General features: G+C 37.9%; 1 protein-coding gene across 1 annotated transcript in view; it reads left to right on the top strand.

The window, feature by feature from the left end:
• Positions 1 to 17439, top strand: part of LOC136263693 (uncharacterized) — a 37634-nt gene extending 20195 nt beyond the window's left edge. The window contains exons 2-4 of the mRNA XM_066058329.1: positions 959 to 1189; positions 6514 to 6675; positions 17074 to 17439. Of these exons, the coding sequence (XP_065914401.1) occupies positions 959 to 1189; positions 6514 to 6675; positions 17074 to 17202 (522 nt within the window). The 3' untranslated portion in view covers positions 17203 to 17439. The remainder of the gene's footprint in view (positions 1 to 958; positions 1190 to 6513; positions 6676 to 17073) is intronic.

The following is a 17439-nucleotide window of genomic DNA, read 5'->3' as shown; positions in this document are numbered from 1 at the left end:
AGTTGTTACAGAAAATATTGTGTTTGAAAAGGTGGAGAAAGGAGAAAAATTCATAACTGGACCTAGGTAGCCTCGAACCTGCAGCCATCCAATTATAGTATGTTCACATTGAGCTGAATCCTCAAAAACACTTAATAACTCATGGATGCAATTACACACGATCTTGAAATTTGGCTCATTTGTAGTACTGCCTGACCCGCTAAAAATATTTCAAAATCTTTTTGTTCAGATGTTTGACATAATATTTACAGCCAATTAAAATTTTAACAATACATTTCCTATATGGAAGCCATATAAGTACAGTGTGGATTACAGTTCTTTCCCGAACTTGTAATGGAGCCAAACTGTACATGTCTGTTGTTGACACCTTTACTGTTAACGATAATCATCTGGTTGGCTGATATGTTAACTTTGTTGAGAAAAAAATCTACTTTTAATTTTTAGCTGCTTTTCAGGATTCAGCTCAACGTGAACATACTATAATGCTTGAACACTTACATGAATCTGCCAGGTGGTCAGGATGTCTTCTTGTTAATTTCAAGTATATGTATATCAACAGTAAAGTTCCTCTGAATTTGTGTGTATAAGTGCAATACACCTCAGCCATAGTCATGGCTTATATATTACATGTTCAGTCGTTCTCCTCTCTTAAATTTCTTAGAAATGAACTTTCAAGTAAAACTTTAGTTCTACCAATAGTAATTCTAGTGTGTGTTTCATTAGAAGTCCAAAAAAGTGTTTGCCCTATTTTGTTCTCACGTATTCAAATACAGTGTAATGCAATATAGCGTATTTGTATTTACATAGAAGACAAAAATTGGGCCAATAGCTGGCCTATCCACAAAGCTGGCTTATGCCAGCTTTGGAGATAGGCCACATATAAAAGACAAATTAAAACATGGCAAAACAGTGAAACTGTTATAAATGTATGAGCTTAACTGTGTTGGTATTCCTGCAGGTGTTGTGCTTCATAATAACGATATGTGCTGCAATTACACTGTCAGCTATTGAAGATGTTGAGGATGTAATTGGGATAGAAGTCGAAGACAAATATAAATCTGCTGCTGGCTGGCTAGTATTTGTGTCAGTAATGGGAGTGATCTATGAGCCATTTGTAGTACTTCTTCGTTTCCTGAATTTGGAGATTTTCAATCAAAAGTTTATATATTTTATGATTGCTGGCTGCATTGTAAGTTCTATAAATATATAGGAACTAATGCTTTAATAATCATCACATACTGTTGTATCATATGGGTGCCAATTCACCCTTGTATGCAGTGTAAAATTCAAGTATTTGCATAGGAAATGGGAAAATGGACATCATACAATGAGGTTTAAAATCAACCAGATTAATAATCAAACTATGACTATGAAAGAAACATAGAATATATTTTAGTTGAGGGTAAAGTTCGATTTTGTGGCTTTGTTTGATGAGTCCCAATAAAATATTGTCACAGGCTAGACATTATAATTGCAATTCATATCAAAATATGTAATATTTATTTTCTTAATTGATTATTCATATGTAACTTGGCAATCTCAGACTTGACCTTTTCAAGGACCAAATAGAGTCTCTTGCTTTCAAGGCACCTCACTGCGTAGCAACTCTTGTGTGGTGCGTCAGTGACAGTGATGGTTGTAGTCACATGTACACTTTCATTATTATTCATCGCATGTGCAATTGTGTAACTGTAATAATGTTGCATGTAGCTAACTGACCTCTCCCCCAGCGTGTCTGGGCCTGCCTGAATGATTCCCTCATAGGTAGAGTCGTCCATTCTATTGGTCAGTCACCACCTGAATACTGCATATCTTATACCGTCAGCTTGCCCTCTAATTGCCTCGTCTGAGTGCAGGTCATCTTCACTGTCACTCCCAACATTTCCACAAATATCCTTATTTGGTCCAGTACTAGTAGCCTCTGGCTCTCCTGCAATCACTCTGTGGATGTTTGCTAATCTTCTCCTTCACACAATCTGTAATTGTGACCGGATTTGCGAAAAGGTACCTTTTCTACACATTTTACATACCAGCAAACAAAATTATGTAACACTTGACTCCTTATACTGATTAACTTGCTCTTAGTATCAAAGTGTAGCCAGATACTGTAGTTACATTTATTGAAAATTTCAAGCAATTGTATTCCATGATCAAACAGTTATGAAGCTGTAAAATTCATAAAATGGGTCAAATTTTGTGTGTGAAAAAGGTACCTTTTCGCAAATCTGGTCGCAATCATACAGTACAATAGTACTGTATAGTAGGGACGATGAAGGTGTGCGCATGGTCCACAAAGAAAAATCTACCCAAAATCATCTTCAGAAATCCTTCACGGCCATTTCACAGTATTGGTCAGGTATAAGCCCAAATGTGTCTTCAGAATGACCCGAAACGTTTTCGATAAGGTGCTACAAAATTTTGAAAAAAACATTATTGTAGCGAATTTTCTACTGCCTCACTGCCTGCCTCACTGATGCGTTCAGTCAAGCGTAGTGGAAAACTGGCTACACCTACAGCCTTGCTTCTTTGGCAGAAACGCTTTGAATTTTGTGGAGAAAAAACCTTTCACAATATTAAATACCTACGATGTGTGCGCTACTGTCTTACTGTTTTATCTTTGATCCTTCTTTATTGTGGCCATCTCTCATGGGTACGGCTTCCATCAAAGCACGCACACCACAGCGCCCCAACATATTGGAATAAACGTGTAGCGTAATTGTAGCAAGCACGTGATTTTAATGTTGGGATACACCTCGGGATATGCTGCTGCCTGTTCAACATCGCCACTACACGCGTAAGCCGGATTAGAGTGTTTGCTTTGGCTCAAAGGTGGTTTCTTTTCTGAGTTTAAAAACCAGTTGTATGTGGTGCCTTTCTACAAACTCTATGGGTAGCTTTCCCAGAGCACTTTTCAGGCATACTACAACTGAAAAACACTGTAGTAGGCCTCATAGGCTCACGTATCTGGTCGTCTAGAAAGTAGGTGTGACCCGTACTTACGCGAACTAAAAGTAAGAGCAGCCCTGAGGCTCTGTTGAGAGAATTAGTGGAAAATAATACTGTAGACACACTATATAAAACAGTTGAAAAGATACTTCTGTGGGTAATGTGTTGTTTAAAGCGGTTTGTTAAAAATCCGCATCCTTAGGAACGTTTAGCTATGTATTTCGAGAATTGCAGAGGGGGGAATTACTAAATACAGTTATTCAATAAAAATTTACAAAAAAAAGTACACAAACAAGTGCAAGAAAAAATTAGGAATTTTCCATATGAGTAGGGGCTGCAGCAATAAAAAGCACTGAGACAAGCCGCTGAGACAAAACACAACTGAACAATTGCATTTTAATCCCTACTTTAGCCTGCTATGATGTATGGTTAAAGTAGGGATTATAATGCAATAATTCAGTTGTGTTTTGTCTCAGCGGCTTGTTTCAGTGCTTTTTTTTGCTACAGTCCCTACTCATATGGAAAATTCCTAATTTTTTCTTGCACTTGTTATATTAAGCAAGGGTATGGTACTGGGCATTATATAGAATTACATGTATGGTCAAGTCATCAGTATGAACAGGCATACTGTTTATACAGTTGTGCACAGGCAAATCTATCCCCACTTGGTTCATGTCTAGATCTCTAGGCCCCATAGTGTTTGAGAACATTAATTATTTATTCATTATTTATTTATGACATAATTTTTGTTATTATTATTATTATTACTAGGACCACGTCACATACATACACCAATGTGACAGCCCCCTGGTGAGGCTATTAGGTGGTGAAGGTACGATCCCCAAATCAACTCAATATGTCACAGTAGTGACAGATATAACACAATAGTGGCATCGTAACTAATTAGGCCACCAGTAGCTAAGAGTCAGTACATCATTGATGTGGTAATGGCACAGTGATGTGTACACAGTATATGTAATAGTTGTAACATGGGCATGAATGCGGCCCTCGGGCAGTCGGGCATACATATCAGGCAAAGCCCGAATGCCTGTGTTACAGCTAATATGTAACACTTGTTAGGTTGATAGCCTATGCAGGGCGATCAACCACCCAAGCCAATACGAGTGCAACCACTGGATGTATTATATATGCACACCTAAAATTTTCGATTATGGGTCAGCACCTAGTACGTTCTGGTTACGTTCGGTTATAATAAACGGACATATCCTAGAGATATCACGAAGAATTTCCGTTACGCGAGTTTAATGTTTTAATCAGTGCTATTGAATCGTTTATGGGAAAACTATGCAGTTCACTAAAGGCCTAGACAGGTAAGCTTGCTTGTAGAGTGGTTACTCCATGCAGAGTGGTAGCTTCGTGATGGGGGCATGTCCGTATTCGAAAACGTGCGGAAAAGATCGAATGAACAAGCTGTAGCACTAGTTTTCACCTTAGCCCAACGTTTTTCAACTCGTAGGATGGCGAGGATTACAAAATGCTTTCCGTTTGAGTGGTTTTCATAGCGAAATCCAAGCCGTGCATCCTAATCATGTGAATATTAATCTATCCCCACAATCGATTTCAGCATCAACGTCTATATAATCACTGCCAGGTTGTAGCCTGGTCTACATTTCGTATGTAGCCAGGCTAGCTGGGCTACATACGAAATGTAGCCCGGGCGGCTCCTTTGATCTGCGGTGTGAAAGTGTTACATGTAAGTATGTATACAAAACGTACAGGAGAGAACTATGCATTATTGCAGTATTGTATGCAGCAATACATTATAGGCAACATCAATAGATAAAAATTATTAACCAATATACAGAAAATTATCAACATCAACTAGAGCTAAATAAGGTTCATCAGTGGTGTAGCAATGGCACAGTGATGGGTGACACACTATAATTATGCATACACAACTTGCAGGAGATAGCTACACAATACTGTAGGAGTATGCAAGCCAGATGAACCAGATAAAGGAAGATAGCCAAGCCAGCCAGAACCTAGTAGCTAAGCCAGGTGAAGGCAAAAAAGATTAAGCATGTGTTGAATTTCCTGACACCAACACAAAGGAAGATTGCCATGCCAGCTGCACAAGACAAGATTGTTTACTTGTATTTTATATTGTAAAGAACGTGGCATGTGTTTTAATGTTTTTCGGCTTGTATTGTTAATTAATTAAATATTTTATGTGACTGGTAGCTGGCATGGAGATTTGAGACGTTACAAACATAAAAACTCATTTGTAATCTTCTTGTTTACATGTAAAGTGGCCTCTCGCTCTCCTGAAGTGACTTCACGGACATTCACTAATCTTCTTTGTGCAATCTGTAATTAAGCAAGGGTGTGGTACTGGGCTTTATATAGAATTACATGTATGGTCAAGTCATCAGCACAAACGGGCGCAACGATTATACGTTTGTGCCTTCATTCACAGGTGAATCAATCCCCAGTTAGTTTATGTCTCTAGGCCTCGTAGTTTTCTCAAACATTAATTATTAATTGTTTATTTATTTATTTATGACGTAATTTTAACCGCGTTTTGTATTATTCTTAGTACTTAATTGTATAATTATTTAGCTTAGCTAGGTTTTCATTCATAGGGTAGAAATTAAATGAGATGAGCAGCTGACCAAAGTGAAGGGTTTGGGAGTTTGATATGGTCAGTGACTGTTCTATTAGAATACATATTTTGAAAGTTTACACTAGTTTAGTTTTCTCTGTATCTCTGTAGCTATCACTATGATTCATTTAATCAGAAGCATTTTAGCTTTGATGCTTAACCTATGTAAGACCAATTTTCAACTTATTCCTATAAGCAGTTTACCCCACACATGTGGCGATTTTATTACACAAGTAATCACTTTAGCATATTGATGATGTAATATTATGTTATGTAATGAGTGTGTATCAATTAGAATAATAAAGATATCACAATCACTTTATGAATGGATATCAGATTTATACCAGACTTGGTATGTGAATTTGCCTCAATACTTCCTTATTATATGCCAAGTTTCATGGCAATTGAGTGCATTTGCTTTATACTGTTTTTGTAAAGTGTGCAAAAATGTGGAAAATTAGGTCCCCACAAAAAATAATAACTTAATTTTGAGGTTCATATTTCAGAAACAGGTGATCTTGTTTAAATTTGGTATTTGGGGTATCGACTATACGATGAAAGGCAAAATCTGTGTACTTTCAAGAAGGGACCATATCATACACCTATTCCATCATCTGTGATCCGTCTCACCTATTCCTTTTGCACACCATCATCTGTCTTGACAATATCTAATAATCAGAAACGGCACGGTAGTGGTTACACTGCTTTGCATTTGGAGAAGTCTGGCAATGTTTATTACTTTAGAAGAGAAACCCGTAGCCCTAACTGTCCCTGTATGTAAAGTGTGTAGGAAACAGCAACATAGAAGAGTCAAATTCAATTATTATGGATTTTGCATGTATGGTACAGTATTAGTAATGCACTTACCACATGCATAAGTGTTGCATGTTTAATTATGCGCATACACATGCATATTATTTATTCACCAAATGTTGCATTTACAGGATGTTGGTATCAGTGTTGTATTTGCAATATCCTATGTTTCTGGAGGGGTTGCTAGTGCAGTATATTTCAGTGATTATATTGGTAACGATTACCTGGATGACTGTGACAGAGACATTTGTAATGATGAAAAGAGAGTGAGAAATTCTGAAGCAGCATCTGTGGTAAGTTTAGCAGATGTAATTTTAATTCAAATAGATTAATAATTAATGCAAGTGGCTAAACAGTGTTAACTAGAAGGTTCTTCTCACATACATATAACACTGTTGACATGGTAAATCTGAGTAAGAACGCAGTGAGTAGCCACATGCACCAACAGACTTGCTACCTGCCAACTGCTTACTTAGTGACATTCCACAAGCAAACTGTAGGGGATGTTGTTGCTTTCTCAAAGACCTTCCCTCAGTAGATCAGTTTTTGATTTGGGGTGGAGATGTTGATAAAAACATGGCCCCAAACTTGTAATTGCTATGTGAAAAACACTGCTTACATAATTATTCTTTTCTCCTCAACTGACAATTCCACAAATGTGACCTAATTTTAGAAAACCGTCGATATACGCACAATTTTCAAACTGCATTTTACTTGTTCTTTTTAAAATTATTTTTATGATGATCATAACACACGTACATACTGAAAACTACAACATAGTACTACTTATTACCTAACTATATACTTATTACTACCTATACGTACTTAACTTAACCAATGTCAAAGTCAGGAAATTCGTCCTCAGCAGTAAGCGAATACTGGCGGAGTATCATTTTTGCATTGTACCTCCACAAAGTCACAGACAGTTGCTGGAGAAGTTGGCACCTAGCAAACTTTCGAGGTAAACCGTTTCTAACAGTTGTTCTGTCAGCTATGGATCCTAAAATTGATAGGGCATATGGTGACCAAACACCAAAGGTCTCACATACAAGAGGGATAAAATCTCCTCCATTATCATTCACAATGTCCTGGTATTGGTTGTCCTTAGCTATCTCACCAACAGCAGCGGCCACCCCAGCCTGAGAAGAAGCAGAAGATATGACAGCAGACTGAGTGGTACTCCTGATGGAGAGATCAAAATAGGCAGGACGACCAAGATGAAAGTCAGGGTGGTATATGTCGCCAGGACGAGATCGGTCAGATGGAATGCCTTGCTCCCTAAGAACACCAGGGTGATCTTGGAGCAAGGCATGGTGTACAACAGACACTAAAGTATTATGACGCTGGATCCTCAAGGGACCATGAGAGCACCCCAGCAGATGATCACCAACTTGTTCTTTGTTTTCTACAGGGACAGAGGAATGGACTAGCTAAGTTTCAGCTTGATAAGTTAAGCAGCGTTGGAAATACAGTACTAGACAGCCGAATGAGCAAATAAATTGATATGTACAGAAGTTATCAAGAAAAGAATCTACAGGCGCTTACATAAACCATCATAACATACTGATACAGTGGCGTACGGAATTGAATCTTAGCTCATTGTGTTCGCCATGAATTTTTGCATCCACCAAGGTATAGTTTTTGCCCCAGGCATGCTTCTGTGTTCGCGAAGGAAAGCAAATTCACTGACAAACGATCGTCGGTAAATTCTTTTGTCACCGCAACGTAAACAAATGTCTGTAACTTTGAAATCTTTTCCTGTATGGAGATGAAACATAGATGTTTGTACTCCCTATGAACAGGCGAACGCGATGATACTCAGGATTTATCCATTGGAAGTTTAATTCGCCCAACAGTGAGGCGATAAAAACTTGCATAATTTTTTTCTGGAGCTTGCATTTTTTACCCATAGTTTTTAAATGCGTTTTATTACAAAAGTACTATTGTGCGTATATTGACGGTTTTCCAGCAGGTAGTTGATATGATGAATATCTGTATAGACTTAGGCATGTGGGTCCAGTGTAGAAGCTTGGGCAGCACCTTGAGCTGTGTTTTCAAAATTCCCTTACCCAATATTTAAAACCTATTGGAATAGTGTGGGAACAGCCTGCACACCTTCCTGACATTACTGTGGTGAACCAGCGGGTACTTGTCACTTAATATGGTGTTCCATTCTGTTATTTTGTGGTATGCATGCAATTGTTTTGTTGCATGGAGCTGCCAAGAGGAATTCTAGATATTAAATGTTGGGCAGGAAATATACAAACAAGAGCACTATGGCAGATCTGAGTTACATTATAATTGATTAAATGGAATGTGTATACAACTAATTTCCTCAATGTCAAATATTTTCCCAGCATTATCTAGACTTTATTTACTATACAAATCCAATCAAAACTGGATTGACTCATCAAGCAACCAAATGCAATCTACTAAACATTATCTCTTGAGAAACTCCACTGACTTGAAAAAGTAATGGAAAGAAAATATTATGTTCCACCTCCATCAGAAATTTGACTATTGTCTGGCTGTCCTCTTCTTTTTAATTTTCTAACAATGTTTGGCAACCTCATGTATCACAAAGCCCACAACAGTGTTGGTCAGGCACACTAGAAGGACTGCTATATTTGCCATTGTGTGTTACTCAAGGGGGACTGGAACACTTGCCATTAGGCCATACCACATTAATCATATGTTTCATTTTTGGTTTGCCTTCTAGTAGTGACCAAACAGGCTGAAAGCAAGAGAGACAGACACACTTGCCATTATGTGTTACTAAAGAGGATCAAGCGCTTTTGCCATTACGTGTTACTCAAGAGGAACTGGTACACCTGCCAATAGGTGTTGTTCAAGGGGGTCATGCATGCTTGCTATTATGTGTTGTAAAAGAGACTGGCACACTTGCTATAACAGGCTGGTATGGTTGCAAACTATATAAATTATTATAACTTAAAGGTGCTGAATAATTGCATTCCGAAAGATAAACTGGGCTGATTTATTTGTGCATAGTTTAAAACCACAGCTCATTGCCCTATTCAACTATCTTACCAAGGTTTTGTGGTTAAGTATAGTATATAATGTACACTGTAAAATTATTGATTTAGTGGGGAACTTTTATGGTTTACTTTGAAACTGAAAATATGAAACTTTTGTCATGCGAAACTTTTGCCCTGCGAAACTTTCCCTCATATGCTGGAAGTTTGTTGGCTGTGTGTTCTTTTGGAAATTCAGCCTCAAAATTCAAATTTGTAGTGACCAAATTGCCTACTGGAGCATCTTGTTTGTGCCCTACATCAGGAATGTGGTTACACAATAATATATGAGACAATTCAGCCATTCCACTACATCATTGCATCTGTGCCATATTCAATCTACGTAGCTATGCACATACAACCAATGTCACATTATAGCACATACATGTAGGAGAATTTAGTATAGCTACTTAATGTTTTTAATCATGCTATTAGGGCAAATTATAATAATCAGAATGGAATCAGGAATGGAATGGAATGGAATGACCAAACTTTAGTTGTATAGTGTGCACTGTTTAGATCCTCACTCATACAGCTGCATATATTTAATTGTACTTCACTATTTCAAGACTTACTGTGACATACTGTTTGTTATGAAGATCAAACTACCCTAATAGAGTATTTGGCTAATAAGAGTTAACAGTATTTTTGGATTCTCTTCCTGTACATGCAGTGTTCACTGACACCTTAAAACTAGCTAGTTATGGCATACTATTGAACTAGCTAGTTTGAATACTGGGCCATATTTACTATTTATTATCCAGTTGATTATGCCCAGGGGATTAGCTTGTACTACAATTCACAATAAATTACTTTGTTAGGTACAGTATTAACAGGGTAATCAGGCAAATCACGAGGGCACGTGATACAACTGATATGTACCATGTGGCCTACTGTGGTGGGCGGCTAATCACCAAAGCCAATACGAGGCAACACGCTGGATTTATTATATAGACAGTCTTGTAAAATTCGATTATGGGTCAGCAGCAAGTAATGTTGCAGTTACGTTTGTTAACATAAACGGGGAAAATCCTATGAATATCACGGAAACACTCAAATTTGCGATTTAACAAGTGTTTCAAAGTTGCTACATCGTTTAACCACTGTTTACAACATTTTCTAAACATCGAGAGGGGTAGGCTTTGCTGTAGAGTGGTTACCTCATGATATACGAAAAGTGGGCATGGTACGTAATCAAATACGCGGACACGCGATTGTAAATTAACAAAAGCCGTTAGGTACAGTATGTTACCATTATAACTTAGAAAAAATATGACACCAAAAGGTACAGAAAATGAAATAAAAACTTGACATAACGGGCAATCGAACCACAGACCTCCAGCCTGAAGAGCAGTGTTCCTAACCACTGTACCACCGGTGCTAGCCGATAGCTTTTCTTATTTTGCCATATTTAGTCTAAATGTCACAAATGTAAATCAATATATATTATTTTTTATTTTTATTAATGCTTTACAGCACAAGTGCTGAAGGTCTGTAGGACACCTGGTCCTACAGCCTGCTCAAAGACTGTAGCTATATATCTAACCCATACCCTAACCCTAACCTAATGTTTTAAAACGTTGTCCTAATCCTACTAGCGCTTCTTCCTAATACTAAGGGCGCTTTTCCTAATCCCAAGGGCGCTTTTCCTAATCCCAAGGGCGCTGTTCCTAATCCCAAGGGCGTTGTTCCTAATCCTAAGGGCGCTGTTCCTAATCCTAAGGGCGCTGTTCCTAATCCTAAAGGCGTTTTCTAACCCTAGGGGTGCTGTTACTAATCCTAGGAACACAGTAAGAGCGAGAGTAAGAGCAAAATTACACGAAATTACGATAAAAACCGAAATGGTAACATACTGTACGTAATGGCTAGTGTAAATTAACCATGACACTAGTTCTCACCTTAAACTTCCGTATGTCAACTCACAGGGTGGTAAGGGTGTCGAAGCACCTCCGTCTGAGTGCTGTACAATGCAAAATCGGGTTCATGGTTTTCATCATGTGAGCAATAATACACTCCCACAATCGAATACTGCCAGGATTCTTATAAAAATAATCAACATTACCTCATCAGATATCAAGGCCATTGGCTATGGTACATTTAAATTAAACCATAGCAAGCCAGGGTTTATGAGACATGTACCCTGGAATTCTCCGTTGAAGTTAGGTGGTTTCATGGTACATTATTAACATTAATATCTAATAACTAGTTGTTGCTCTTGTAAGTGAGTCAGAGCCAATACTTGTGGTGGGAGGTCATTTCATTCTCTTTTTGCTCTATAGGGAAGTAGATAACTGTTTATGTAGGTATCCATGTGAAGTGGTAGTTGACAATGTGACTACAATAGTGCAATCATAAAGTGTGATAAGCTCTTCATTGAATTTTTTCCAGAGGTCCAGTAGCTAAAAGCTATGATCATTATGGTGGGTATCCTACATAAACGCAAGCATTAGTCATACCATAGATATAATATCTGTGGTTGCATTGTGTGAACACTATAGCTATAATCATATGAAATACAAGAAGAGAATCCAACAATAAAGAACAGAAAGTATACTACTACAAAGCGACTGCTTGATTAGAAAATATTGCACTGATAGCTGATTGCTCTATATTGCACTGATAACTGATTGCTCTATTAGAGTAATTAAGACAAACCCCATGTCTATAAGCCTCACGATATACATAAAGTCTTCACGGTATACATAAACTGTAATAAACACATGCAGCTGCATTACTGACATGGTGCAGGGAGCTACACAGTGAGCATAAAAGTTTGGTCATTCTGATACATTCCTGATTCTGGTTACTCGGTATAGATACAACAGGGGTGGTGGAATAGGTCCAACATAACCGGCAAGTGCCAGACCACATTTTGTCCTTCACTTGAGTGATAGAAACATGTGTACCTTGGTGATGTGTCCTCTAGTTTTTGAAGAGTTCATCAGCTAGTTCTAATCAGTCTGTGCAGCCAATATTGGTTGCTTTCCATCTTTGTTTGACTCTAACTTATGCAACTGCCTTAGTAGGATTATGTGCTGCAACATATCTGATACTGTTCGGTATCAAGCCACTACTAGCTCCTTTTCATCTTAGAGGCTTGGGTTTTCATGACTCGCAGCACTTTTTTCATTCAGTATTTCTAGAATTGTGTAATTCAGCCTGGGTATTATTGTCTTGCTTAGTAGAAAGGCTTGATGCTATTCTGTCATTACCTGGAAAGGAATGTGCTTTCTTTTTTGATACCTGCTTCTAGAGTATCCTTCCAAATTGAACTATAAGGTTCCCTGGATGATCAATCATTTACACAGCTTTTGAACACCTCAACCATCACATCTGCGTGCAGTCTCCCATTCTTCTGGTACCAGCATTAGCTGGCTTAAGGCAATTCCACAACCACACTATTTAGAAACTGTTAATTACTATGGAGGTGATTTTATTCCTTTAGTTTGCAAGTCATTTGGTGTTGGTCACCTTCTGCTTTACCACATTGTTTACAATTGCTGATCATTCAACTGTTAAGAATGGTTTGTCCCAAAAAGTAACTAGGAGGCAACTGCTGCAATGCTTGTCAGTTACTCAATGGCGATAGAATGTCAGAATGATTCTCAGGCACTATGCTCTGTGTCCAGAGGATGGCATAAACATTATTAAGTTTTGTAGTTTCTATTCTGTAAGTAGTTATTGTATATTTTCTGTTCTGTAAGTGGTTTTTGTAGTTCTAGTTGCTTGTACGTTTTGTTACATGGTACAATATTTCATCCATCACGACTGTTTAAATTCCAAAATGATGCAAATGGTGTGAATGCAAATGGTGAATGAATGAATGAGTGAGTGAGTGAGTGAGTGAGTGAGTGAGTGAGTGAGTGAGTGAGTGAGTGAGTGAGTGAGTGAGTGAGTGAGTGAGTGAGTGAGTGAGTGAGTGAGTGAGTGAGTGAGTGAGTGAGTGAGTGAGTGAGTGAATGAATGGTGAATGCGAATCGTGAAGGTGAATGCGAAGGTGAATGGAGGTGAATGCGAATGGTGAATGAATGAATGGTGCAAATGGTGTGAATGGACAGAAATTATCATTTTGAGCTGAGTGGTGCCAGACCTAGATGTGGTTTCATTATGATGTTGAGAAGGATGCCGCATTTTGTTACTTATGTGTGCAAGCTGAACATGAGAAGAAGTTTTTAGCTAGCCAGAAACATGTGGGCCAGCTTTTATGCAACTAGATTCACATACTGGAAGGATGCATTTGAAATGCACCTACTCAGTGCCACTCACTGTTGAATCTCTCATGTTGTTGCCATCGCAGTCGCAAGATGATGTTGGTGAGATGTGTGACCAGGGCCATCAAGAAGAAAGGAAAAACAACAGGAAGATGTTTATGCACAAATTGAAAATTTTTTGAGGTTTTTCGTACACCAGGGCTTATGTAAGCAATTCACTATCACACTGTGGGTTGATTCAAAGTTGCAGCACCACACAGAATTTGTGACCGGGCCTGCGAAAATAGGGCATGTGGGCACAAACTACACCCTCTCACACATTAGGGAATATCTCAGTACAGGAGTAGAATATTTGCACTCTGGAACTTTTTTTATAAAGCCCATTGATTATTGAATGCATGCTGAAAATGTCAAGGCCATAGCGTGATGGTATAAAAAAGTTATGGGCGATAGAAACTTGAAAAAGTAGGCAAATTTTATGTGCCCACATGCCCTATAGTCGTAGGCCCGGTCACATTTATTGGTTTATATGTAATGGATGTCATTGATGCTAATTTGCTAATATTCAGCATTTAGGATGTTTTGCTTTGAATGACCTTTCCACTATCCAACTGCAGAGGACAGTGTAATTATGGAGCATCCAAAATGAATGTGACTAAAAATGGAGCTGCAAAACAACTGCAGATATTAAGAAACAAACACTTTAGACACACTGCTACTACCATGCACTCAAAATGGCTATTGCTTCTACCATCAAGCAATCAAAGATTGATGCACTTGATGTAGCTTTTGAAATCACTAAGTTGATCCAGTTTTCACCTAAGTGAAATGCAATTTTTGATTGAATTGAATCAGAAGATGAACTGACCCACTCACTCTTAGTGACTGCCTTGAGTATTTACAAAGCTTACCAGAAGGGAGTCGGTCCCACGCCAGGCAATACGTCTCAATTCTCCTCATTGCTGAGAAGCTACATTCACTGAATGCATTAGTAGCTGGCATCACAAGCAGTAACTTACCTTCATGGCATAGTGCTGCATTTAAGTTGCAAAATATACTGAGCAATTGCTGTCATTTGAATATCAATTGCTAGAATTCCATGAGATCAGTCAGAAACGATGCATAACATTTTTACACATATTTGCATACAAAACTAATATGATATGTTTAGTATTAGACAATAAAATGCCTATACCATATAGCCTAAATAATTCAAAGGGAAAAGTTTTCAAGGTTGAGCAATGCTGCCTAATTTAAATTTTCGTGGATTTGCACACTCCCACAATGTATTAGACTATATATGGAGGTGTAAATATTTCAAGAATAAAACTTTCACTGTTAACCCTCAAAACCTCGAAATCAGCAAAACTTTTCTCCCTCAAAATATTTAGGCTATATAGTAGCTTCTCTGGTGTTGCCTCCAGATCCCTGCTATTATGCCTGGTAACTTATGTGCCCATGCCCTTTTCAAGCCATTTCTATTATCAGTATGTTGCAGTTCATGTAACACCCTAAATTCACATTTAATTCATTGGAAGAAATCTACACAAAGAAGAAAAGTGCACAAAATAAAACGTAATGCACTTCTCAAAAGCATAAAAGCAAGCATAACAGGTAGAAAATTAGGGAAGTGCCCAAAAGAACAATAGGAAAACTTTGGAGCATAATATTAATATAATATAGACTCAATTAAGCTTACCGCGTAACAAAACAGTCACCATTCAGATTGTATCTAATGGATTTGTAAACACTCTACCTACTGGCCTGCAGGCCTCAGGCATCATGGTTGCAAATCAGATACAAATCTCTCAGGTGTTGTATGTCATGTATGTATGTCTGTGTGTATGTATGTATGTATGTATGTATGTATGGATGGATGTATGTATGTATGTATGTATGTATGTATGTATGTATGTATGTATGTATGTATGTATGTATGTATGTATGTATGTATGTATGTATGTATGTATGTATGTATGTATGGATGGATGGATGTATGTATGTATGTATGTATGTATGTATGTATGTATGTATGTATGTATGTATGTATATATGTCTGTGTGTATGTATGTAAGTGTGGATGTATGGATGGATGTATGTATGTATGTATGTATCAGCGTTGAAACCGGGTTGGGTCAACCGGGTCACATTTTCTCTGGATCATCCAGGTCCGACCCGGTTTACAAATTATCCGGGTCTGACCCAGATTGGATCACGTGAGAAACGAAATTGTTCGTTTGACGACGTGGAAACTTATAAATGCTATCGCGTAGCTCTTCGTGAGCCACGCCCACTTATCGCGTTACCAACATACGCTCAGCCACGCCAATTTATTAGTAAGTCCAGTATGTAGCACGAAACTGAGGGTATCTATGATGAGGGGTAGCTATTGTCAGTAGGTGACCTTTTTTTTTGGTCTTCAACCTACAGCTAGGCTGAAGTTGCAATATTTACTCAACACGAATCGAACACTCAAAACGTAGTCTTGTTCGCTCGCTTGAGACTAGTTGAAACATAGCTCTTATCGCACGCCTCGGCTTTAATTAATCCGGGTCACATCCGGGTCAAATCCGGGTCAGTGGGTCAACCGGGTCAGCAGTAGTGACCCGGTTTCAACGCTGGTATGTATGTGTGTGTGTGTGTCTGTGTCTGTGTCTGTGTGTCTGTGTGTCTGTGTGTATGTATGTATGTATGTATGTATGTATGTATGTATGTCTGTATGTATGTATGTATGTATGTATGTATGTATGGATGGATGGATGGATGGATGGATGTATGTATGTATGTATGTATGTATGTATGTATGTATGTATGGATGCATACATGCATGGATGTATGTATGAATGCATGCATGCATGGATGTGTGTATGTATGGATGCATGCATGTATGTATGTATGTATGTATGTATGTATGTATGTATGTATGTATGTATGTATGTATGTATGTCTGTGTGTATGTATGTATGTGTGGATGTATGTATGTATGTATGTATGTACATTATACAGGGGCGGAGGGTCACAAACAAACTAATATAGATGGTTTTGGAGAGTTGATTCTCTTGTATTTTTAAGGTAGCAAATAATCACCTCTTAAAGGCTAGAATGTCTTAAATACCACCAACACAATAATTATTTTAGAGGCGCTTAGTATGCATGAAGGTGCTGGGTGACAGTCTGACTTGTTTTAGGTGAGTTTGCAATAAATGTTAGCAATTTATACATATTTTTATCTATATTATGGACTTAGTATTTCAATCAAAAGAAGTATGGTTCCTTCACAAAGTGTGTGTGTGTGTGTGTGTGTGTGGGGGGGGGGGCATTTGTCCCAAATGCCCCATCCTGGATCCGCCATTGTTATACTAGTGGTATCACAAACTTTTGAACATGGTAACAGTGATGTTACATCTGCAAGTACATACTTAGTATGCATGGATACATATTTTTTTAGGCATTCTCCTTCTTTGCCATAATAGCATTTGGAACATTGGCAGGAATTGTAATTCTGACGATACTGCTTACTAGGAAAGGCCAAAGAAATAGTAACACATCTGATTACAAAGAGGATACTACTCAGTAGTGTTTGGAAACAGAACATGCTATACGTTAGCCATTTTGGTTACTGCATATACTAGCTACGGTATTTTTGTTTGCAATGATTATATATTATGTAGTGTATCTGTTTAGCAACTTTTAGATTACTATTGCTACATTTTTTGAGATAATTATATTTTTGTTTAAAATGGTATTACCTTTACATGTGTGGTGTGGAGCTATGTATGTAATATCTGATCTACAAGAGGATTATTGGTATTTT

The sequence above is a fragment of the Dysidea avara genome, chromosome 8 (assembly GCF_963678975.1).
Source record: "Dysidea avara chromosome 8, odDysAvar1.4, whole genome shotgun sequence".
Taxonomy (NCBI): Eukaryota; Metazoa; Porifera; class Demospongiae; order Dictyoceratida; family Dysideidae; genus Dysidea; species Dysidea avara.
Note: the sequence above shows the minus strand (reverse complement) of the source record. Positions and strands in the feature narration are given on the sequence as shown.